At 37.8% G+C, this 20,376-nt stretch overlaps 1 protein-coding gene across 34 annotated transcripts in view; it reads right to left on the bottom strand.

Moving 5' to 3' along the window:
• Positions 1–20,376, bottom strand: part of MBNL1 (muscleblind like splicing regulator 1) — a 190,724-nt gene that overhangs the window by 16,170 nt on the left and 154,178 nt on the right. For 20 of the 34 annotated variants that reach the window (XM_015237993.3, XM_031679041.2, XM_015237991.3 and 17 more), the window contains 4 exons: positions 13,306–13,506; positions 3,095–3,352; positions 1,869–1,922; positions 838–991 (listed from right to left, as the gene is read on the bottom strand). In XM_015237993.3, the coding sequence (XP_015093479.1) occupies positions 838–991; positions 1,869–1,922; positions 3,095–3,352; positions 13,306–13,506 (667 nt within the window). The remainder of the gene's footprint in view (positions 1–837; positions 992–1,868; positions 1,923–3,094; positions 3,353–13,305; positions 13,507–20,376) is intronic. The other 14 variants (XM_031679078.2, XM_072959329.1, XM_072959376.1 and 11 more) reach the window with 1 other exon arrangement.

The raw sequence follows: 20,376 nt of genomic DNA, 5'->3' as shown, positions 1-20,376 counted from the left end.
GTCTCTTAACACATGGTAATTTTTTAGAAAAATTAAGAGGTAAAGAGGAAGATGGGGTTAGAGTCTCTGGTTAGTTGAATTCCAGATTACAAGGAGTTTAATATGTATTTTCTGATGAAATGAAGAGTAAGCAAAAGTGATAAATGTAGAGGTACGTAGAATGACTGATTAGTTTATGTTTTTAAATTGGATATCCTTGTGCATAGTTCTAGAGTGTGTTAATGTGACTAATTGAAATCAACTGAAACCACTAATGTATAACTCAGTAATAAATGTAAACGTCACTGGGCACTTAGGGCTACTTCAGTATTAGTCCAGGAGCAATGATTTTAAGCGCTGTACTGATTGGTGCCGATAAGAGCATTTTTTTAAGAGCTCTGGAACACAGAGTCAGTTTTTTATTCTCCACCTTGAAAACGAAAAGGCTGAAAAATAAAAAATCAAAACTGAAAAGTGTCACTTCATATCATTCAAATGAACTCTATGGAATCATGAAGGCAAAGGGGTCTTACAGCAGGAAAGGGTCATAAAATAGCTTGACAGACATAGAACAGTGTGGAGGAAAGAGAAAAAAAATAAGAGAACTACATTTCAATGCAAATTACACAAACAAAAATACATATATGAAACACCACTGATCTTTAATTCATCTTTCATTACGCTAAAATTCTCAGGTTTTAAGGAAACCACAGGAGATACCTCAGACAAGTCTCCACTGTTCACCCTCTTACCTTCCACCTGCTCTACGGCTAACGACAAACTGGGGGTGAGGAGTATCTGCTCTACGGTAGGATTCTACATGCATCATCGGACTCATTGACAAACTCAGCCCCTTACCTGGTGGGAGAAACGCTGTATGCTGTTGTAACTGCATGTTGGCTAGAGCCTGTTGGTATTGGAAAATACCAGTGTTAAAGACTGCGGTGGCACCGTTGGTTTTTTCAAGAGCAGGCCTCTTTGGTAATGGGGGAAGTACAGCTTGAGGAATTCCCTGTTTAGTGAATGAGTATAAAAAACAAATACCAGTAAAAAGAGAAAAAGAAAAAAGAAAAATCAGTTGAAGGCTAACATTGTTAGGAAGCATGAGCAAGCAAGCAGCAGAGCACTTAACTACCCAAGGGAGGGGGGGAAACATCCAATAAACAAAAATATAAAGGAAAAAAAAGCAAGGTCAAAGCTTTAAAGGAAGCATTATTTTTGTCTGGGAAAAAAAAAAAAAAAAGAACAAACCCACTAGTACGAGAGCACATGTTATAATGCGTTACAGTGTTTTACATCCCATAATGCTTCAGGCTTTCTGTGAGAAGCCACTGATTTGGGAAAAGAAGGAAAGCTGCACTGCGCGCTCCATGAGGATCGACAAGTATAAGCGATGTTAATAGTTAATTGTACGGAGTGACTGAACAGGTAAAATAAAAACGGATCCCGCCCTGCTCCTCCCCCACCTCTACCTAAACATGCACATGTCCCAGAGCATGCAAGTTTTTTTTTTCTTAAACACTGAACTCTAAATATCAGAAAGTCAATACTTCTATCACTAAAGCCATGCTAACCAAACAGGTACATAAATATACAGTCAAAAAATACATTTTTAATGTCCTTCAAGTATTCCATTAGAACATTCTACAATGTAGTTAAACTGAATGTGGGCTGCTGGGCTTTTGGAATCTTTCATTGTATGATATCCGTCCAGGTACTTATATTACAGTCTTCCCACTAATTTTGTCAGGAAACCACACTCAGTTTTTTCATTGTACTTAACAACTTTATAACAGAAAAAGGAATATATATTTTTAAATTGATTAAAAAAAAAACTTGTATCTACAATAAAGCTACATGCCAAGCTAAAAGGTGAAAGGTCATAGTACCAGGTCAAAGGTTGCCTCGAGGGGTCGCTTCAGTGATTTGACAGCCGACTGAGTCTTAATTAGCAGGCAGCGAGCACATGATGGCAATGGGCCAGTGGGGTTCAAGCGCATTAACATAAACAGCAAGCAGAGGTGCATCATGGGGGCAGCAGTGCATTTTGGGTAGGTGAGAAAAAACAAATAAAAAAACAAATCATCGGAATGCCATATACAACGAATAACAAGACTAAGCATGCACAATAAAGGCACTACTGAGTTGTTATTGGGAGGATAACTCCTCTTTGTAGTTAATTACAAACAAGATACTCTAACAGAAAAAAAAAAAAGAGTGAAAGGAAGAGAGGAGGAGAGAGTCTGCCTTCTGTATTTTTGCTCAAGTATCCGTAAACAAACACAGACAAGACCTCTCTCGTGGTTATTTTACTGTGCTAGGAAATACCACACAGTGTTCCTTTCAATGACTATTTTAATGATTAAGTCATGTATTTATGTAGAAAAAGGACAACATTAAAACAGCTAAGCAAAGAACAAAAATGGACTCATTAAAATCAGCTATTAGATCACATTAAAATTTACCTTAAGAATAGAGCTTAGTATCTGTTCTAAATGATCCAATTTCTAACTCCTGGAGTGCTGCTTTCTCCCTGCTATGTAATGGCATAGTCAAGCTTCTCTGGTTTTACAGTTCTGTTTATGCCACGATATTATTTCAGATAATCTAGATAGTACACTGTTTAAAATCGTGGAGCTAACCCTAAATACAATTTTGTTGAAGCAGTTCTCCCAAACAGTTCCAGATTTTGTTATGGTTAAAAGCAAGATATATGGAGAGAAGAGCCTTGATGTGCAAAAGAACACACCGAAGGAAAACAATGGCTGATTAGATGGCACACAGAAATAAGAGGACCGAAAATGGCAGTATCGTTAAATCGAGAAGGAGACAGGTGTTCTGTACAAAGCAGAAATTTCAGAAACCCTATATCCAGAATAAGACAGAATATTAAGAGTTAGGCCACGGGTGGGAGCAATTGGAACCATCTGAGGAGTTACCCTCACGGCTGTGAATGGTAACGTCATTATGTATTGTCTGGGATACCTGAACAAACATATCTTCAGCAAAAATTAAAAAAAAAAAAGGTTAATAAATGAATAGCCTGTCATCAGATATAGTTGTTCACTTTGCTTTTTTGACTGTTAACAAGGATGGAGCTGAGGTCTCTACTCACCATGGCAGCTGCGGTGGCTGCAGCCTGTGCTGCTGCAGCCTGGTTGACCTGGTATTGGGCAGCCTTGATCTTGGCTTGCAGATGTGCGGGAGGATGAAAGTATTTGCACTTTTCCCGAGAGCATCTCCCTTTGATATAATCCATACACACGGTGACGGTGTTGTCATTGGTGTCAATCATTGTGCTGTCAGCAGGATGGGCAAACCGACAATCGTTTTCTCCTCTGTTGCAGTTGCCACGCTGGTACTCTCGACATACCTACGAAGTCATTAAGTGCAGAGGTGGTCAGTCAACATGGACAAGTAGAATCTTTCTGAAGATCTTAACTTAAAGGCTAAGACTGGTGACAGAAGGCTACAGGTGAAAGGGGACAGGATAATTTGCAAAGGAACCACAAAATAACTGAAAACAAATTCCTAGTTCAGTATATAAATTGTAACCCCATTTCAGTAAGACATCCATGAGAAAGAAAATGCATCCAGGATGCTAATTATGGTAAAACATCTCATTTAGATTATGTGGAGATACCTATTGATTACCAAGGGGAAAGTAGTAACTTTATGTGAAGAGCACTATAGACACCACTTTAACCCAGTGATCCAAGTTAATACCACCAGTAACAAGACATAATGACATCCTGTACCTATTGACACGATGCTCTGAAAAAAGGGCACAACATCACTTTCGTTGTATGATTGCTGAGAACACAGAGCCTGAATTTAATCACGAGGAGACGTTAGACAAACGGAAACGGTAGGATGTTTTACAAAATGACTGATCAGTACTCTTCCAAAGTGTCAAGATCATCAATGACAAGACTGAGACACTGTCCCAGACTGAATGATCCTGGAGTCAAAGGAAGGAGACTGGTCAGACAACTGGTGAAATCTGATTAAGGTCTGTAGATGGGTTCAGAGCAGCCTATCGATGCTCACTTTCCCGTACTCTAAGTGGGAATATGGTTATGTAAGCTGTTAATATTTAGGCAAGCTGGGTGAAGGATAGGCAGGAGCTCGTGGTTCTGTTTTTGCAACTTTTATGCTAATCCAAAATTATTTAAGAGGAAAGTGTGAAAAGTAAAGTACCTTTATCGTAAAATGTTTCCAAGAGGTTTTTTGTGTGTGATTATTAAGAGATTCACCTGGTAGCTATTACAAAGCAGATGGGAAAAGGTTAGTTTTTGTTACTGTCCATTTGTTTTATATGGGGTCCCTGGGGAAAAGGTGAACGTGGATTATTTCTCATTTGTCTGCTCGGTTTTGACCCTTACTATTAAAGTCTGTCGTGGTGCCTGCTCTAATCAAGAGGTTGCCAGCACTGTCTTTCACTAGGATAATTTGACCTCTTTACCACAAGAGGGCCATCTAAACACAGAATGCCCTTTTAATACTGTCATGCTCCGACTTCATGCCTCAAGAACGTTTCCTTTTTATTGTTCACAAATCTTTTCACAAACGGAGCAAATGCAGACCCTGAGCACTCTATTGTGGAGTTCATCAAGGGGGGAAGGAAACAGGAATCCTGTTGTGATTTAAAAAGCAACGGTTTTCTTGGACTTATGTGCGTAAAATAATCACATTTAATTCTAGGTGTTTCCCTCTGTCACGTTCACATTCCATTACTGAGATAAGTGTGTCTTTTCAAAAAGGCCTCTCTAGTCTGTATGGTGCTACATCTTAAAATGAGCACCATAAATGACACCTTGCACTGTTTGGAAGCCTCAAGCTAGCTAAAGTGTTGCACTCCACATATATAGCAACCAGCCAACTCTATTCATCCCCTCAATTTATTCCATTTTTTAAGATTATTAAATAACTACTTTGTGCCAGACACTGAGAGATACTAGGAATACAAAGATGACTTAGGAAGTTACAGAAGATCTACTATATATATATTATCATTGCATTATCTTCTTGAACAGAAGAAAACAAGGAAAACCAGGAGTTTATAATTTGAAAAGCAAAAGTGGTTCAGCTGGTACCCAGAACCACTGTCCTCCATTCCGGCTGAGCACTGGAATCAGCTGTGGGGCCTTCTAAACCACAGATCCCCACTTACTATATTAGACTCACCAAAACAGGAAGAGACACACTTAAATGAGAATTAAAAATTTTCATGTATATACGTAAAAATGATGCTGAATTTAAACCACTGCATAGACAAAAAGGCTACTACTTCTCTGTTGAAGAAAATCTATGTCAATGCAGCCTCGTCCAGCAGGAAAGCACCTGGGACAGGATGCCACCGCTGCCCGCGAGCTCCTCAGTCTTGCTTTCTCGAATGTGCTCACAAAGAACCTGGCAGCAGCTGAGCCAACACTCTATTTTCCAGTTTCTTTTACCCTCTGCCACGCTGACAGGAAAGAGGATCTAAAGGTCGTCTGTTTGCAGGCTCTTTAATAACTATTAAAATCAAAGATCCCCCTTTTTCCAAAAACAATTATGCCAGTGCTGCTACCAGAAACTGAGTGTCATTTTCCCAGAATATAACCTGAGGTGCTGGGCTGGTTTTGACTTCTTATTTCTCTCTCCATCTCAAAGTTCTTTTTATTTTCAGGGATGTGAACTTAAAATCAGGTGGCATAAAGATGGTCATTCTAAGACCCCTTCCCGTCCCTCTCTGTTTGCTTTATGTGTGTATGTGTGTGTGGTTGGACTGGTTAATAACTGGTTTACTACAGTTCTGTATTCTTTATTGTCTTGCAGCATGCATTTAGGGAGAGTTCTAAAAATATTTAAACAGAATTGATAACTAGCAGTTAGCTTAGAATCTGTCCTAAATTCAACCATTTCTGATGTTCTGAGAATTTGGTCAACTGTTTTTGCATGATATACATTTTTGACTGTTTCCTTTTTCTTTTTTTTCCAGCTTAAGGTTTCTCCTGACATGAGACATGGAAGTGAAGAAATATACTGTCTTCTAAAATAGCTGTTCTCCCATTATTCTTGCCTTTGAAAAAAATAAAGAAGAAATAGAAACTGTCTTGGGAAAACTTGTACTGGTGCGAGCTACAAGGCCCGAGGTGCTAGAGACGTTTGCCAAGCTTCAGATGTACATCTGGATTGTTGGGTTCTTATCTGAACAGAACAAACTTCCCAAAGCTTTTAGAACAGTTTTCTTTAATAATCACCATCAGTAAAATGGGATCTAGCCCTTGACTGCTAAATATGGGTTTGGCCTGGTTTCTCTGATAAAACTTAAGAAAATTTTGACTGTGGTGATCCCCCAATCTCTTAGTTGTACCATTATATTAGCAAATTATAACTGACAGACAAAATCTCAACAAATTTAACCTCATAATTCAAATCAGGATAAGAAATTGCATAGTATACCACACAGAGAATTTGGAACACTGAAGAGAAAATTGAAAATCCTATCTTTTTTTTTCTATTCTCACCCAGTCATCTACATGAACACACTTTTCAAATAATTATAATTACAGTACAGCAATTACTTGGTGATCTGTTTTTGGCTCAACAATGTAGCATAAGCATTCATTTTACTAAACAGTGTTCATAGTGGTCAGTTTCGCTGGCTGCATCAAATTCCACCAAACAGACGTGCATAATACAAGTAACCTTTTCAGAGAACATCCAGATTATTTCCAATATTCCCATATTACGAATAATGTTGCAAAGAATATATTCATAACTGTACCTTTTATTTATCATTCTCTAAGGAAAAATGTGCAGAAATGGCATTAGTGGGTCAACAAATATAGGTACTTTCTCTAGTTTGATAAATGGTTTTCAAACCTACATGAAAATAATTCCATCTATAAGCCAAACACATAATGGTTTCAATCAAGAAGACTGCAGATATAAGCATTTACAATTACTGTAAGCAGTAAGGCAGGATTTGCCTTGTAAGTCTTGTAAATTTTGTGAACTTTCGTAGAAAATGGATAAGGGGTTGCTTTTATAGAAAAAAACCATCATTTCAATAAAAGTATTCACTGAAAACATTTGAGTACTAAATTCTATTTCCAGAAAAAAAATCTTGGTTTTAAAAAACAGACTCAAATAATAAAAAGAAACTTAAAATAATCAAAAGAAAAAGCAATCAGAAAAACTTCCCGAAGAAATCTAAATTCATTCTGCATAAACCTTCTTTTGTTAATGAAATAGCAGTCGTATAGTGGAAAGAGGATAGAGTTTGAAATCAGAAATCTGAGGTTCTACCTAGTGTCTATATTTACTAGCTATGGAATCACGAACACTGAATAACACAATGTACAGACAGCCTAAAATCCACCATACAAACCTGGTTAAAATAAACAGTTTTGTTATTTGATCTGTACGTTTTTATAAACATGACAAATATATTTCAAAATGGTCAATAATAGGTTGTATGAGTAGTATTAAATTCAGCGTTACTCTGCATGTTAGGCCATTGGGACTCTGAAGAAATTAACGTCAATGTTCGAACTTACTCAAAACTAAACAGTCATTTGCATGTTCTTTAAGGAGAGAGCCTATGTTTTGTGCTCACTTTAGTTAACTCAGTCATCTTTGGAGAGTAAGAGCCAAAAGTAGGAACAGAGAGCTAACCGTAACAAGGAAAAGGGACTCCCAGTTTACCTGAATATTTCTGGAAGTCATTTTGAACCTTAATGATGAAAATTAAGGAGTTTATTCAAAGATATATACATACCTGTCGCTCAACAGTAAGCATCATGGACTTTACTTTCTAGTAAGCTTTAATTAACACTTTAAAAAAGAAATACTGGATAATCAATGATTTTATCAAAGTATCCACAGCATTATTGGTCACAAATATACAATCTAATGCAAAGAAATTATCTGTATTTTCAATTCAAAAAAAATTAAGATATCCACACCTTAAAATTCTGGTGATTAGGGGAAACTATCTTAGTTAATTGTAAAATTATATTCCCAAGATAAATATCTGATGATGTGATATCCAGTTTCAGTCTGTTGTTGGATAATTGTACAAATTTGGTCTAACCAAACTTAATTTTTTTTCCCTTTAAAAAAAAAAGAAAGAAAAAGATATCTACTTTAGCTACCCCAGAGGATTTCCAAGACCAACTAGGAGTCTTCTTTGAAATCTAAAAGGCAGAATCCATCATTAACCACCAAACCAATGAACGTAAGCAGATTTCTACAGAAGATACGGCTAAGAGTTTGTCACTTCGTGTAATTAAAAAACTCAAATCTGAATATATGAGAATGATCAACTGAAGAAAACTTCCCATTAAATCCACTGCCAGGTTTTCATTTATTCATTCCTATGAGTGAATGTACAAACCAACAGGACATCTGAAACAAGCTCACCAATATGCCCAAATGGTCAAGTCTATAGTTACTTTTATTCCTCTTTCTAAATAATTGAAAAGATAGGGATTTAGCTTTAATTTGGATGAGGAAATTGGTGGAAAAACAGCAAATATGAATTGGCTAAGCCAAGATTAGCAATTACCTTAACTTACAACTCTGTCGTCTCCAAAACAAAACTCAAACTAATCACAGAGAATAATAACTGACAGACTAGATGTTTAAATGGGGGTGTGTCCAAATGTTAAAGAGCCATTCAAAGCCTTATTACAATTAAAAAAAATTTAAACTACACAGACCTGTGTACATAAAACTTAATATTTCTTGATAATTTTCTAAAGAAATTAAAATATCATAAGCAGTAGCCAAAGACCCTTTGCAAAAATACAAAAGTATAACAATCTTATCAATAAACCTTTTTTATATGATTAAAAAACCTGCTCGTTTAATCTTATTTTGAATTGAATGCCTTTTATATGCAATGGATCATGACAAATCGATTGAAAGCCTACAAAAACGTGACCTACGCATACCCTTCACTATCACTTGAATCCACACTTAGCTTTAAATGATCTTTTTTGTGTAGTCAACAGGTATCCTATTTTTATGACTATATGATAAAAGTCACTAGACTTGTCTGTGGCATTGAGCAGTGGAAGTATTCAGTCCACATCCAGTGGCCTGAATTGGAAACTCGTGTCATGATGACCTCAGTAGAATAAAACTTTCAGCACAAGGATATTTTATTTTAAAACAGACAAACTCTAACTGAAAATATCAGAAGCCAAGTGGTATGCCTACCACCTTTCCTGGAATCCATCATATGTTTTTGTCATCTAGACTGTTGATATAAAAATGACGTAGCTAACCAAATGCCAGTCTAATGTCTTCATCAGCAATGAAACACGTGGCCCCTAGTTTGTCTTTTGTTTGATTAATGCTGTTATGTGGTATAAACTACCCTCAAAATCATCAGTGTTTACTTAAAATATTTCATGATGCTGAACATTGTGTTCTCAGCAACTTAACACAAAGTAGAATGTTAAATGCGTTGGAGGAGCAGAGTTTTCATCCAGAGTCATAAGTAACCACATGTGAGGTAAATGATGGAAAGTTAGGGCCTAAATAACAAGTGCTGGCATCCTCTGGAGTCAGTATCTCACAGAGATACTGTGATGCATTTAGAATCACCTGGCAGGTCTGCGAACAGGAGTCCAGAGCCCCGCTGAAGACCTCCCAGATCAATCCACGGGGCTGGGGCCCTGCATTTTTAACAAGCATCCCAAGTGATTCTAATCACATTAAAGCTTGAAAACCACTGCTCCTGGACTAAGTGCGTGAACAAGATGCTATATTTTGCAGTTGGAATGCTTAAAATGTAAACGTGTTCCCAAGAAGAATGTGAGAAATGTGTCATGTTTTATCTCCTCTGTTGGATTACCCTAAGTTCTGAGTAAGGGCCTGTGTCATTCTCTGATTAATTAATTGATTAACTGGCTGGCTGGCTGACTCATTTATTCCCGAATTTAACAAGGTACTGGGCATCATTTATGAGCTTGGCACTATTCTGGTGGACCTTTTTCTTGTTACTCATAAGACAGCAGATAAGCGTTTAAGGTTTCATCATGATATTCCTCATAATATTTTTTACCTGAAAGATGTTCAAAAGTTCTCAATTGGAGACTGATGAACAAATGAGAGAATAAATGTATTCATGGATCCTCTTTGCCCCATAAAAAAATGACTGTGTGCTCTGAAAATAAGTCAAACAATCATTCCCTTAATTACCAATTCTTTGCCATGAAGTAAAGATAGGATTAAAAACCTCAGTCCTTTCCAGTACCTACAGGTTTTAATATTTCTTAAAAGAATCACTGAAAATAAACCACTGCTTGGAAATTACACAAAGGCATCCCAAGGTCACAAAACGGAATTTTAAAAGCCTCTTTTTAGTGACAGATGTTTAAGAGAGTTGCTCCTCTTTACAGAAAACCATGAAGACTGAATTTTACAATAGAGTACACAACTACAAAGTCTTTTAAAAGATATCCAACAAAGAATGGATAATGGAATAGTGATGTAAAGCTATGTGTGTGTTTTATATATATGTAGGTGTGTGTGTGTGTGTGTATGTGTGTGTATATATACATATACACATATATATATATGTAAAATGACCTTTTCAGTAGTTTGTGGCTGGCATTAAAAGTAACAAAATGACCTATATTTCACTTAGAATGTTCTAACTAGAGGTGATCTTGGAGATTATCTGGTAGAATTCCCTAATTGTATATGTGTGGAATATGAATCTCAGAAAACATGAAAACCTTGACCCACGCTTCCTCACCTAAACAGCAAAATCACCAGCACTAGTCCTTGAATTCCTGTTTTTCAGTTTAACATTTTCTGTATCTCACTGGGCACTGTAAATATGTGTTAGTTCTTCTACACAGAAGAACCAGAAGACTGATAATCTATGGTATTTTTAACTTCTATATTGTCTATTTTCTAGCAAAAAGAAAAGAGAAAGAAGTGGCAAGAAGAACCCGCCAATATTTTAACTGATTCAAAATTTGTTGACCTCAAAGGAACACAAAATTAAAAAATGTACTTGGGAGTTCCACGGGTTGAAAATAGAAATTTAAACCCCAAATAACTAAACATGTAAATAAGCATGTGCACTTCCTGCCATGTCTCTTAGACTCAGTATGCAGTGCAATCAGCATGGAAGGAAGTAGCCTGAAGACGGCCGTGTCTAAAACCACCAAGTGCCAAGCAGAAAGACCTGCCCCTTAGCTTCCCACCGCAATGTCCTAACAGGTTGTAACTGCGACATTAGATCAGAGCCCGTGAACGAGAACGCGACAGGAAGCTGCCCCACCATCAGGCATTCAGATGAGTGGAATTCAGGTTAAAAGGAAATGACAGTCATTGCAACAGTAGCCCTTTGTTGTGACTGGGAAAAGAAGACAGACAAAATACTCGAAGGAGCGCCCTGCAGAAGAAAAATAAAACCAAACGAGAGAAAAAAGTCTTCCTTTTAACTAAACACCATACACAATATAACCAATTACAGATGGCCTAAGATTGTGGGGGGGATTCGTTTAAAAGACTTCTGACCACACAATCAGCCGTTGAAAGAGATTCTTTGAAAGAGATTTAAATACAGATGTTCTCAGCTTTATGAATATTATCTCCTATTCATAATTCAGTCATGTTCCTCTCAGACTGCCTATTTGGTTCCCATTAAACAACCAACCATTATGCCTTATGAACCCAGGGTTTGCTTTAGAAAGGTTGGGGGGAAAAGTGAGTCATAGGTGGAGCATCTAATAATTTTTAAATATTTAAAATGTCTTAAATTTCTTCCTAATTTATCTGCAAATAACATTCCTTAATTAATGAGCAGGAGCCGTTGAGTGATGACAAACCACCCGCAAGTCAAGGTGTGTGTCTCCGGCACACGGCAGAGTCCGTGGTCCAGAAAGGGCGAACAACTAGGTCTCAACATCCCTCCTGAGTTATCTTTATGTAACTCTCGTAATTAGCAGCTTTTTCCAAAACATTCAGTGAAAAGTAAAAAATAAGCCTAACACAAACAAACAAAAACTCTAAAGAATCTACAACCCCACCATACGGGAGTGCCTCCTCTTTGCACTATTACCTCTGTGGGAAGGGAGAGTAATATAATACAGTGTTTTAAAATGGATTTCCAAGTTCATATCCATGTGACCTTGAATAAATTACCTTAGATCTCTCTCCCTATAAATGGAGTTAATGATAGCATCTTCCTCATAAGACTACTTTTTTAGGATTAAATGTGTGTTGCACATGAAGGGTTAACACTGTGGCTGGTAGACAGTAAATATCCAATAAGTATCAACCATTGTTATTACTTTCACAAAAGTGGTGGCAGTTAGAACTACCCTGAAATCTGGGATCCTTTGTCATGCAGGCAACAAAACTTGAGAAAGAAGAAATTGGTGCTTACTAAATAAATTCCTGCTAAGCTGATAAATTATTAGTGTCAATTATGTTCACACGGCGGTCTTATTTTGCCACTTTCTCGGTAATTAATAAGATGCAAACTTCTTAGCACTAAGTATTGCCGCATCCTAACTAGGGAAGAGAGGAAAAGCTCACTTGTTCTTTGCTGGACACCAGCGCCACACTGGAGAGTGCTGATGTGCAATACTGTTGCCATTTTTTCCCCTTCATCTAGAGTTTACCAAGTCCGTTAATTCATGGCCATGGTGAAACTCTTAACAGCCCCTTCAATGTAAGATTTATATCCTGAATTTCTTTTTCATGTAGCAATAGCAGAGCACACACATCTGACCATCCTTGACTCTAGGACTTAAAAGAGTTACCCAATTTCCAATTAAAACATTTACAAGCACACTTCACAAAGGTGTCTTGCTATTCTAACCAAAATATTGTGAGGCTTATAAGGAAACTTGCAATGATAAATTTTAAAACGCTTTATAGATAGTAACTAAATAACATCTTTATGGGAATGAGTACCAGGGGATTGACAGAATTTGTTAATAGTAACAATAACAAGGAACAGTTGAGAGGCTCCTGCTGTGTGCCAGACGTTGTCTGACTCTTTGAGGTAATCACCATTATTATCTCCATTTTAGAGATGAGGAAACTGAGGCAGAATGAAGCAACAGGCAGTCTGACTCCAGAGTCCAAGTTCTTACCCGCTCTTCTACATACAGATATTGTGGCTTCTACAAGTATTAGCCTATCTATCGGTATTCTAGTAAAGTGCTCCAGACAGTGAACCAAAATCTTTGCTTTGAATTTTTAAAAAAATCTTTAGGCCCACGGAAGAAATAAACAAAAAAACAAACAGCACCCTTTGAAATTCAGAACAGAACACGTAAAGACACCAACGATCACTCCTACCTCAAGTCTGTCTGTCCGCATTAACTTCTGTGCAGCAGCTGCAGCAGCTGCAGGCACAGGGACCCCAGGGTTCCCTGTGACCAACATTGGTGCAGTCGGCAAGATCTCTGCTGGAACCAGGCTTGGGGACACAGGTCCCAGGTAGGGGTTAAAGGCTGCTGATGCATTGGTGGCTAAGCTTGGTGCAACTGAAAACATTGGCTGAAAAATAAAACACAAAGCAAACTTGAAGACACAGGTCTTGATTCAAAGTTGATATCCTACGTTATATATCTACCCTCCTTCCATCCATGCAGCTATCCGTCCATAATCCATTCTTCCCCCATGCCCTCCCTCCCTCTCTCCATTTAATTGTATATTTACTCTCATTTATGATAAGAATGCTTCTTAAATAAGCATTCATCAAGTCAATTTTTATGTAAAACACAATGGGTAATGTATCTGGTTAAAATTTCCATGGGGATTTTGAAGCTTGGGGTCCACAATATTTGCAATTTCTTTTTGAACAACAGCTTAGCCCTTCAATATAGAAACTTCTTGTGGTTACCTAGTCTCCACCTTTGTCCTGATTTAATCCTAGAAACTTGTCTAAGAAGTACATTTCATAATTGCTGTGCCAGATGTACTTGAAAGATCTGTTTACAACTGTTAATAGGTTGCAAGTGTCCTATTATCTAGAACAAATAAAGCAGAACTCCCAGTGGACAACAGGATTTCACAGGCAATGTAAACTGTGAACAAATCTCATGGGATACGTGAAAAGTGATGATGACACCATTTCTTTTGAGCACATAAGATAAAGTGTCCGGCATACACACTTGTTGCAGGTTTTCCTGGGGAAATCATACATGTTCCATCAGCCTATCACACCTCTCTGAGATTTTTAACGACAGATTCAGCCCACTAGTGAGAAACTATTCTGAAACGTGAAGTCTGAAACAGAACACGTCTAAAGAAACACTGTATGATTGTTCAAGGAAATACATACAGTGGCACTAAATAAACTGCTACGAGGTAGATTTGCTGCCAGAAATGCTTTTGTGAATATATGAGAATAGTTTCTATTTGTTGGTATAAAATTTTGCATCTCAGAAAATATATCTATTCTTGAGTGAAATTAAATAATTTACCTCAAATCTACTTCAACAATGTACTTTTCCGTTTTTAAAGCATAACCTAGCACAGTGTTCCGCCTTGCTGGTGGTGTATTTTCAACTTCCTAATTCAATGGAGTTTTCATTCTTGATGTTCAATGCTTTGTGTAATAATAATATTTGTTTCCAAAACACAAACCCACAGACAAAATGGACCCTGTTCTTTAAGGTAATTTTAAACCATTTGTTATCTTTACCCTGCTGTAAGGACGAGAATCACAGAAATTTTTTTAGCATGAAAGGGATGCGAGACTGTAGATAATTATTCCCTCTGAAGGCATAAGAAGTTAGAGGACCCCAGAGTTTATTTACTATTAAAGAGAATTTTGGAGTAAGGTTTCACACAATTAAGATGTATGTTACAAAAGCAATTCTTAAAAGCTCAGAAGACGTATCTTAAAAAATAAAATACAGTCTTTATCTAATTTGGCCCTGACTCATTCTGTATTTAGGAGAGTAAAATGGAATTCAAGGATTCCTTTTTCCTTAGAGCAATGGTTCTCAACTACGGGTGGTTTTGCCTCACAGGGGACGTATGGCAACATCTGGGGACATTTTTGGTTGTCCCGGCTGGGGGTGCTGAGTGTCCTCTAACACACAGGACAGCCCCTCATAACAAAGACTATCCAGCCCCAAATGTCAACAGTGCTGGGGTGGAAAGTCCCTGTCCTAAAGATACAGCTTTCTTTTGACCTCACAAGTTGTCCTAGGACAAAATATTTGCAGCTAGCATACACAGTCTCACTAAAAAGACAGGAAATATAGAATATTTAATACATAATTTGATTAACTTGGGAGAAGAAACAATCTACCACAGATTCCACTGGTATTTTCCAATTAAAATATTTACGCCTTCCAATGTGTGGGTTTGAAAGCCATGGATAGCTGCCCTGCCAGGTGGATGGTTCTCGATGAAGTAGCCTAAAGTAATAACCTCCGGTCCCCAGTTCCGTCCCTGCCCAAAGCAGCTATCCACTGACAACAGGAAACTATCTGGGTTCCAGATAAATTCAGTCAGCTGCCAGGAACTGGGGCCCAGAGCAATCTCTGTCCAACAACAAGTTACCTGAATAGCAGCCGATTTGATGTTGCTCCACTGTGTCCTGGCTGCCAAGGCAGCATCAGGACAAGAGTTGACCTGTGTAGTGAATGTGTGTTGAACTTGGGTCTCTATTCAGAAATGTGCACGTTAAACTGACGCTGTTACACACTGGCAGGTACAGATGTGAAATTTCAGCCAGACCAGCTCACTGATTCTTCTCTTTGATATTTAAGAATTATAAGAAGCTTAGCACAGAAAAGTAAAAGACTAGCTTAGAATATGGAGAATAGAAGCTGGTCAATATTAACTTTAGCTATGAATTAACATGCATTTCCAGATAGGACATGTTAAATGTATACTTCAGGTACTGAGATGTTTACATCACTGTGCACAATCTATTATAATTATTTAGATGCAGAGGTCAAACTGACAAAGTTATCTGGAGGGAAGGAAATAATTCTTATTTTAAGAAAATAAGACCAGTGGCCAATAAAATTCAGCTTTGTTGAATCTCATTGAATAAAATAAGTTTATAATCAACAGTGCATATAATGCAGAAGTTGCATATTACAGATAAATGAATACTTTTATGAGATGTAACTAGTGATCTTATTAACTGGCAACAATTCTCCCACTGGACTGTTTCTAAAAGTTGTCACATGATTGACTTTCTGACTTAAATCAGCAGAACAAAGTCAACTCTGAAGAATTTTAGGGCACCATCCCCAAGTAAAATCTGCAGCAGCTTTTAAAATTCTGAAACATCAACTATTCAGCGAGCATTGCCTCAAAACTGTTCCCTCTCCAGATAAGTGGAGTTATTTGCTAAACAGGCAGACAATCAATAATAATGGCGCTACAGCTCTATAGCTTGAAATCTGATTCCAAAAGCTGGAAGAAAAAAAAAAAACCAAAGTGCAACATTCCTTCATTTCTTTTGAGTTATTGTAAATTTGTTATATGCCTTTTTCAAAGAGTACCCTGTTGTGGGTAGGTCACCGCTGGCCCCATCAGAGTGCCCTAATCAGATTAGGGAAGCACTTGAACTGTGGCTCTGCCAATTCTTTATTCTAAAAGCCACCCGGCAGAGGGTTCTGCAGAATTGCAAGAATGGATATTAATGCCATGGCATTATCAGGTAGCATCCTATTTTCTCTCAAGTATCCAGGGGATAATGTACAACTATGTAATTGGTGTATCTGATACTGACTGTATCCTTGTAATAATGATTTACAGATATCTTTGTTCCCGGAAGGCATAAGGAAGGTTGGTTTATGATTGCCTTTTGCCAGTGAATACCCTCAGCGGGGAAAAACCAAATGCAATCTTACTAATGCTGGTGCATTTATGGGCTAATCACTTGTTTGTTTTAAGTGAGACATCTGATTCCATTAAAGTAATCTGGGTTTATTATGAATGAAAACGTTATTCAATTTCACGTTATGACCCTAGTTAAATGTGTGCAAACATGATTATCACAATAATTCCCTCTATTTATTGTGTGCCAGGCACTGTTCTAAGCGCTTTACCTATGTTATTATATTTAATCCGCTTAACAGTAGAGTATAATTCCACGGAGCAAACGAAAGCAAAAGCTCCATTATTTTTGTTTTGAAAAGGGGAGGACACATGTTCAGTTCACCACTAAATCCCCAGAACTGAGAAGAAAGCCTGACACACAGTAGGCACTCAATAAATATACACTGAATAAGTGTTTGAGTGAATGAATGAATGAATGAAAAAAAGTGTGAATTAATTGTAGCCTTGTCATGTGGGTATTATTAGCTTTATTTTTCATGTAGGAAAAAGGGTTCACACGAATTATGTGCCCACAGTCACAAAGGGCTGTGTGGAGGACCTAGGATTTGGACATAGGTGTGTTTGAGTCCAGCTGGTACTAAAACCAAGGGGTCTCGATGCTGGCTGTCCAGCAGTCACCTGGACAACGTGAAGCCTGGAATGCCCTGGCGCACTCCACTCTTCAGAATCTCTGGGAAGAGAGGTGGCTAGACAGCAATATTTTTTTTTTAAAAGCTCCTGTTGAAACCCCATTCCATATACTATGTGGTCTTCTACTGTTTAATAACAGAAACAGGTTCAGTTTTCTGATTCTACGTGAGGACACCTGTTTTCTTAAAGCTCGCTTCTTTTGAAAATGGTTTTCCCTCCACACTGAAGGCTGCTCCAGTCCAGCCCAACTGTTTAATTCCTCATCAGCCTTCAAGAATCAGGACTCTTTCTCTTGACATTGTCCCTGATCCACCCACATGTCCAACTAAAAGGCTTCTCCTACCCTCTGCTCTTACCTAACTCTTTCTCAATTGAATTCAGCATTGATCACTAGCTGTGTTTACTTAACCATCTCTCCTACTTGGGCTCTCGGAGAGCAGTCTTACGCACTGTGCTTTGTTCATTTGGTAGATTCTGCAACTGGCAGTTAAACAGGTCCTCTACAAACATTTGCTTAACAAGTATTTTTGTGGATTTGCTAACTGTTTTTCTCTGCCACAGAAACTAACCAGCAAATACATTAAATATTTTCTAGTACAGATATTTGAACGTTTAAAAAGATTTGATGTTATTTTCTTTCTATCTCAAAATTTAATCATTAGTTCTTTAGTATACGTGTTTGAAATTAAATTTCTTTTATTTTTGTTTGTCATTTTTTATATTGAACTGAAAGTTTCACTAACATACTGTTCCCATGCTGTTATCTTGCAGATATCATAGTGGTCCTAATTTATTTTAAAACATTATTTGAAATGGTGTTTGTTTTGCATATAATGTTTGCAATTTTTAATGGAGAGAGTACACAAAATAAATAATATACAGTCAGTATCTGCTGGGATTTATAGGACACAAATTTTAAGTCAGATTTTTCTAGATTTTACCTCTGTGTGAGGATGTGTGTGTGTGGGGAGGGTCAAACTTGTAAGCAGGGAAAAATTAAGCTTTTTAAAAAATTAATAGCACACAATCAAGACATAAAAAACAAGTTTCTGGGTAGATACACCCCTGTACAAGAGCTACAAACAATCTCTGTAAATAATTATTTTGAATATAAACAGCTAAAAGGTAAATTTATCTAGAAATTCACATTACAGTGTCCTTTTTCTTTTCCTAAGAAAGTAGCACATGCCTGGAATAAAATGAGAAATACTGTTTTTAACTCGTCTAGACTGACATGCTGACTGGGCAAATCAAATGACCACTTACTTTACTCTTAATTTCACTTTATCCTTCAAGCGAGTTTTACTGACATGATAAACATTTAAATACAGAAGACTCTCTTCTCTCCCTCCAAGCAGCAACAAACATGGTCTGGTCCCTGAAATGCAGGCCCTTCCCAAGCTGCCTGAGGAAGCACAGGTGCCTTGACAGAAAGGCAGACGGAAAGGCGGGACAGATGAAATATGACTCAGGGTGACCGACCTGGAAACATTTTACCAGAAACATTTGGGGATAAAGCGGCCTTATCTCAACCACTAGTTGGATAAAGTGGAAAGTAAAGCACTAAAAAACAACTGAAGAATTCTAGGTGTTCGTGGAAGTGTGACAAATGACGACTTGTAAGCTTTCAGCAATCAACGGCCAAAAAATTCTCGGACATAACAGCAAAGGCAAGGTGACAGAAACAGCACAGGAGGTCCTAAGACTTTAGCTAAATCCAGTAACTTTCAATTTCTCGATCCCCAAGGCTTGAATTCACGTAATGCACAGGGAATTCGATGTGAGTTTCACACCTCAGAGCGGGTGTGTGTGCCTTCAGGGCAGGCACCACAGGAAACCGTTGACGGCCAAGGCTACCCTCCGGGAGCAAGGGGACATGGACAGGGGGCTGCCGCTGGGGGAACGCTGGAGCTCAGATACAGCTCTTCCAAACAATGCTCGTGCACACTTCTCCAAGGGCAACGATGAGAACCCGGACTCACAGGGTGTTTGAAAAACATCTTTCTGGGAGGGACCAAAGAAATATACCAGATGTCTCTACGTTGTGGGCCCCTAGGTGCACTCTATCTTTGGTTGTTATTTAATAACGTCCTCATTAGAGTACCTTTGCATCTTTAGTGCATGGCAAAGTAACAGGAGTTTTTAAAGTACTACTTAGAAAAAGAATCCAGAAATTTTATTTTTTAATATGGATAATTCAATACTATAGTTCCCTCTATCTTCAAAGATTATACAGTAAAGGAAAAAAATGGTCTTTTTGTACTTTTATTAGTGGTTTAGAAATGATAACAGAATTAATACCAATTCTTTAATAATTTATTGTGCTACTTTTAAAGAAGTAGACACAAATTAAATTACTTATTTTCAACTACTTATTTTCTCATCTTATAATATGGGAATAATTATGCTGTAAGATTGGCAGGATCCTGCAAAGAATGTATCTTAAACTGTTCACTGCGTAGTGAAGAAAGTCAGGGATTTTAAATGAATCAGCCAAAGACCCAGAGCTGGTTGGTCACATGTCTCCACTTAGAACCTGAACAGCCCGAGTGAGATCCCAGCCCTGGTACTCACTAGCCATGTGACTCGGGCAAATTACTTGATCTCTGAACCTCTGAATCTTCATCTCTAAAGCTGGATAGTAGTCCCTACTTCACAGTATCGTTGTGAAGATTTATGATACAAAAAGCGTTGAGTGCCTTAAATGCCCTCAGAGTACTGTATTTACTGCCCCCCTCCCCAAATGTTCTGTTCTCTTTCTGCTTCTTGGCTTGGTACAATTCATTATAACATAGTAAAATCCATGAAAACAGGAAACTCCTATAAATCCCTGCCTTCCCCAGGTCAGCCTAGCGTCATGTTCTGAAGATCTTAAATTTATAGGCCCAGTCTCTCAAAATGCATGAGAAAATGACAGCCCAAGCT

Source organism: Vicugna pacos, chromosome 1 (genome assembly GCF_048564905.1).
Source record: "Vicugna pacos chromosome 1, VicPac4, whole genome shotgun sequence".
NCBI lineage: Eukaryota > Metazoa > Chordata > Mammalia > Artiodactyla > Camelidae > Vicugna > Vicugna pacos.
This window is presented reverse-complemented; position numbering and strand designations above follow the sequence as displayed.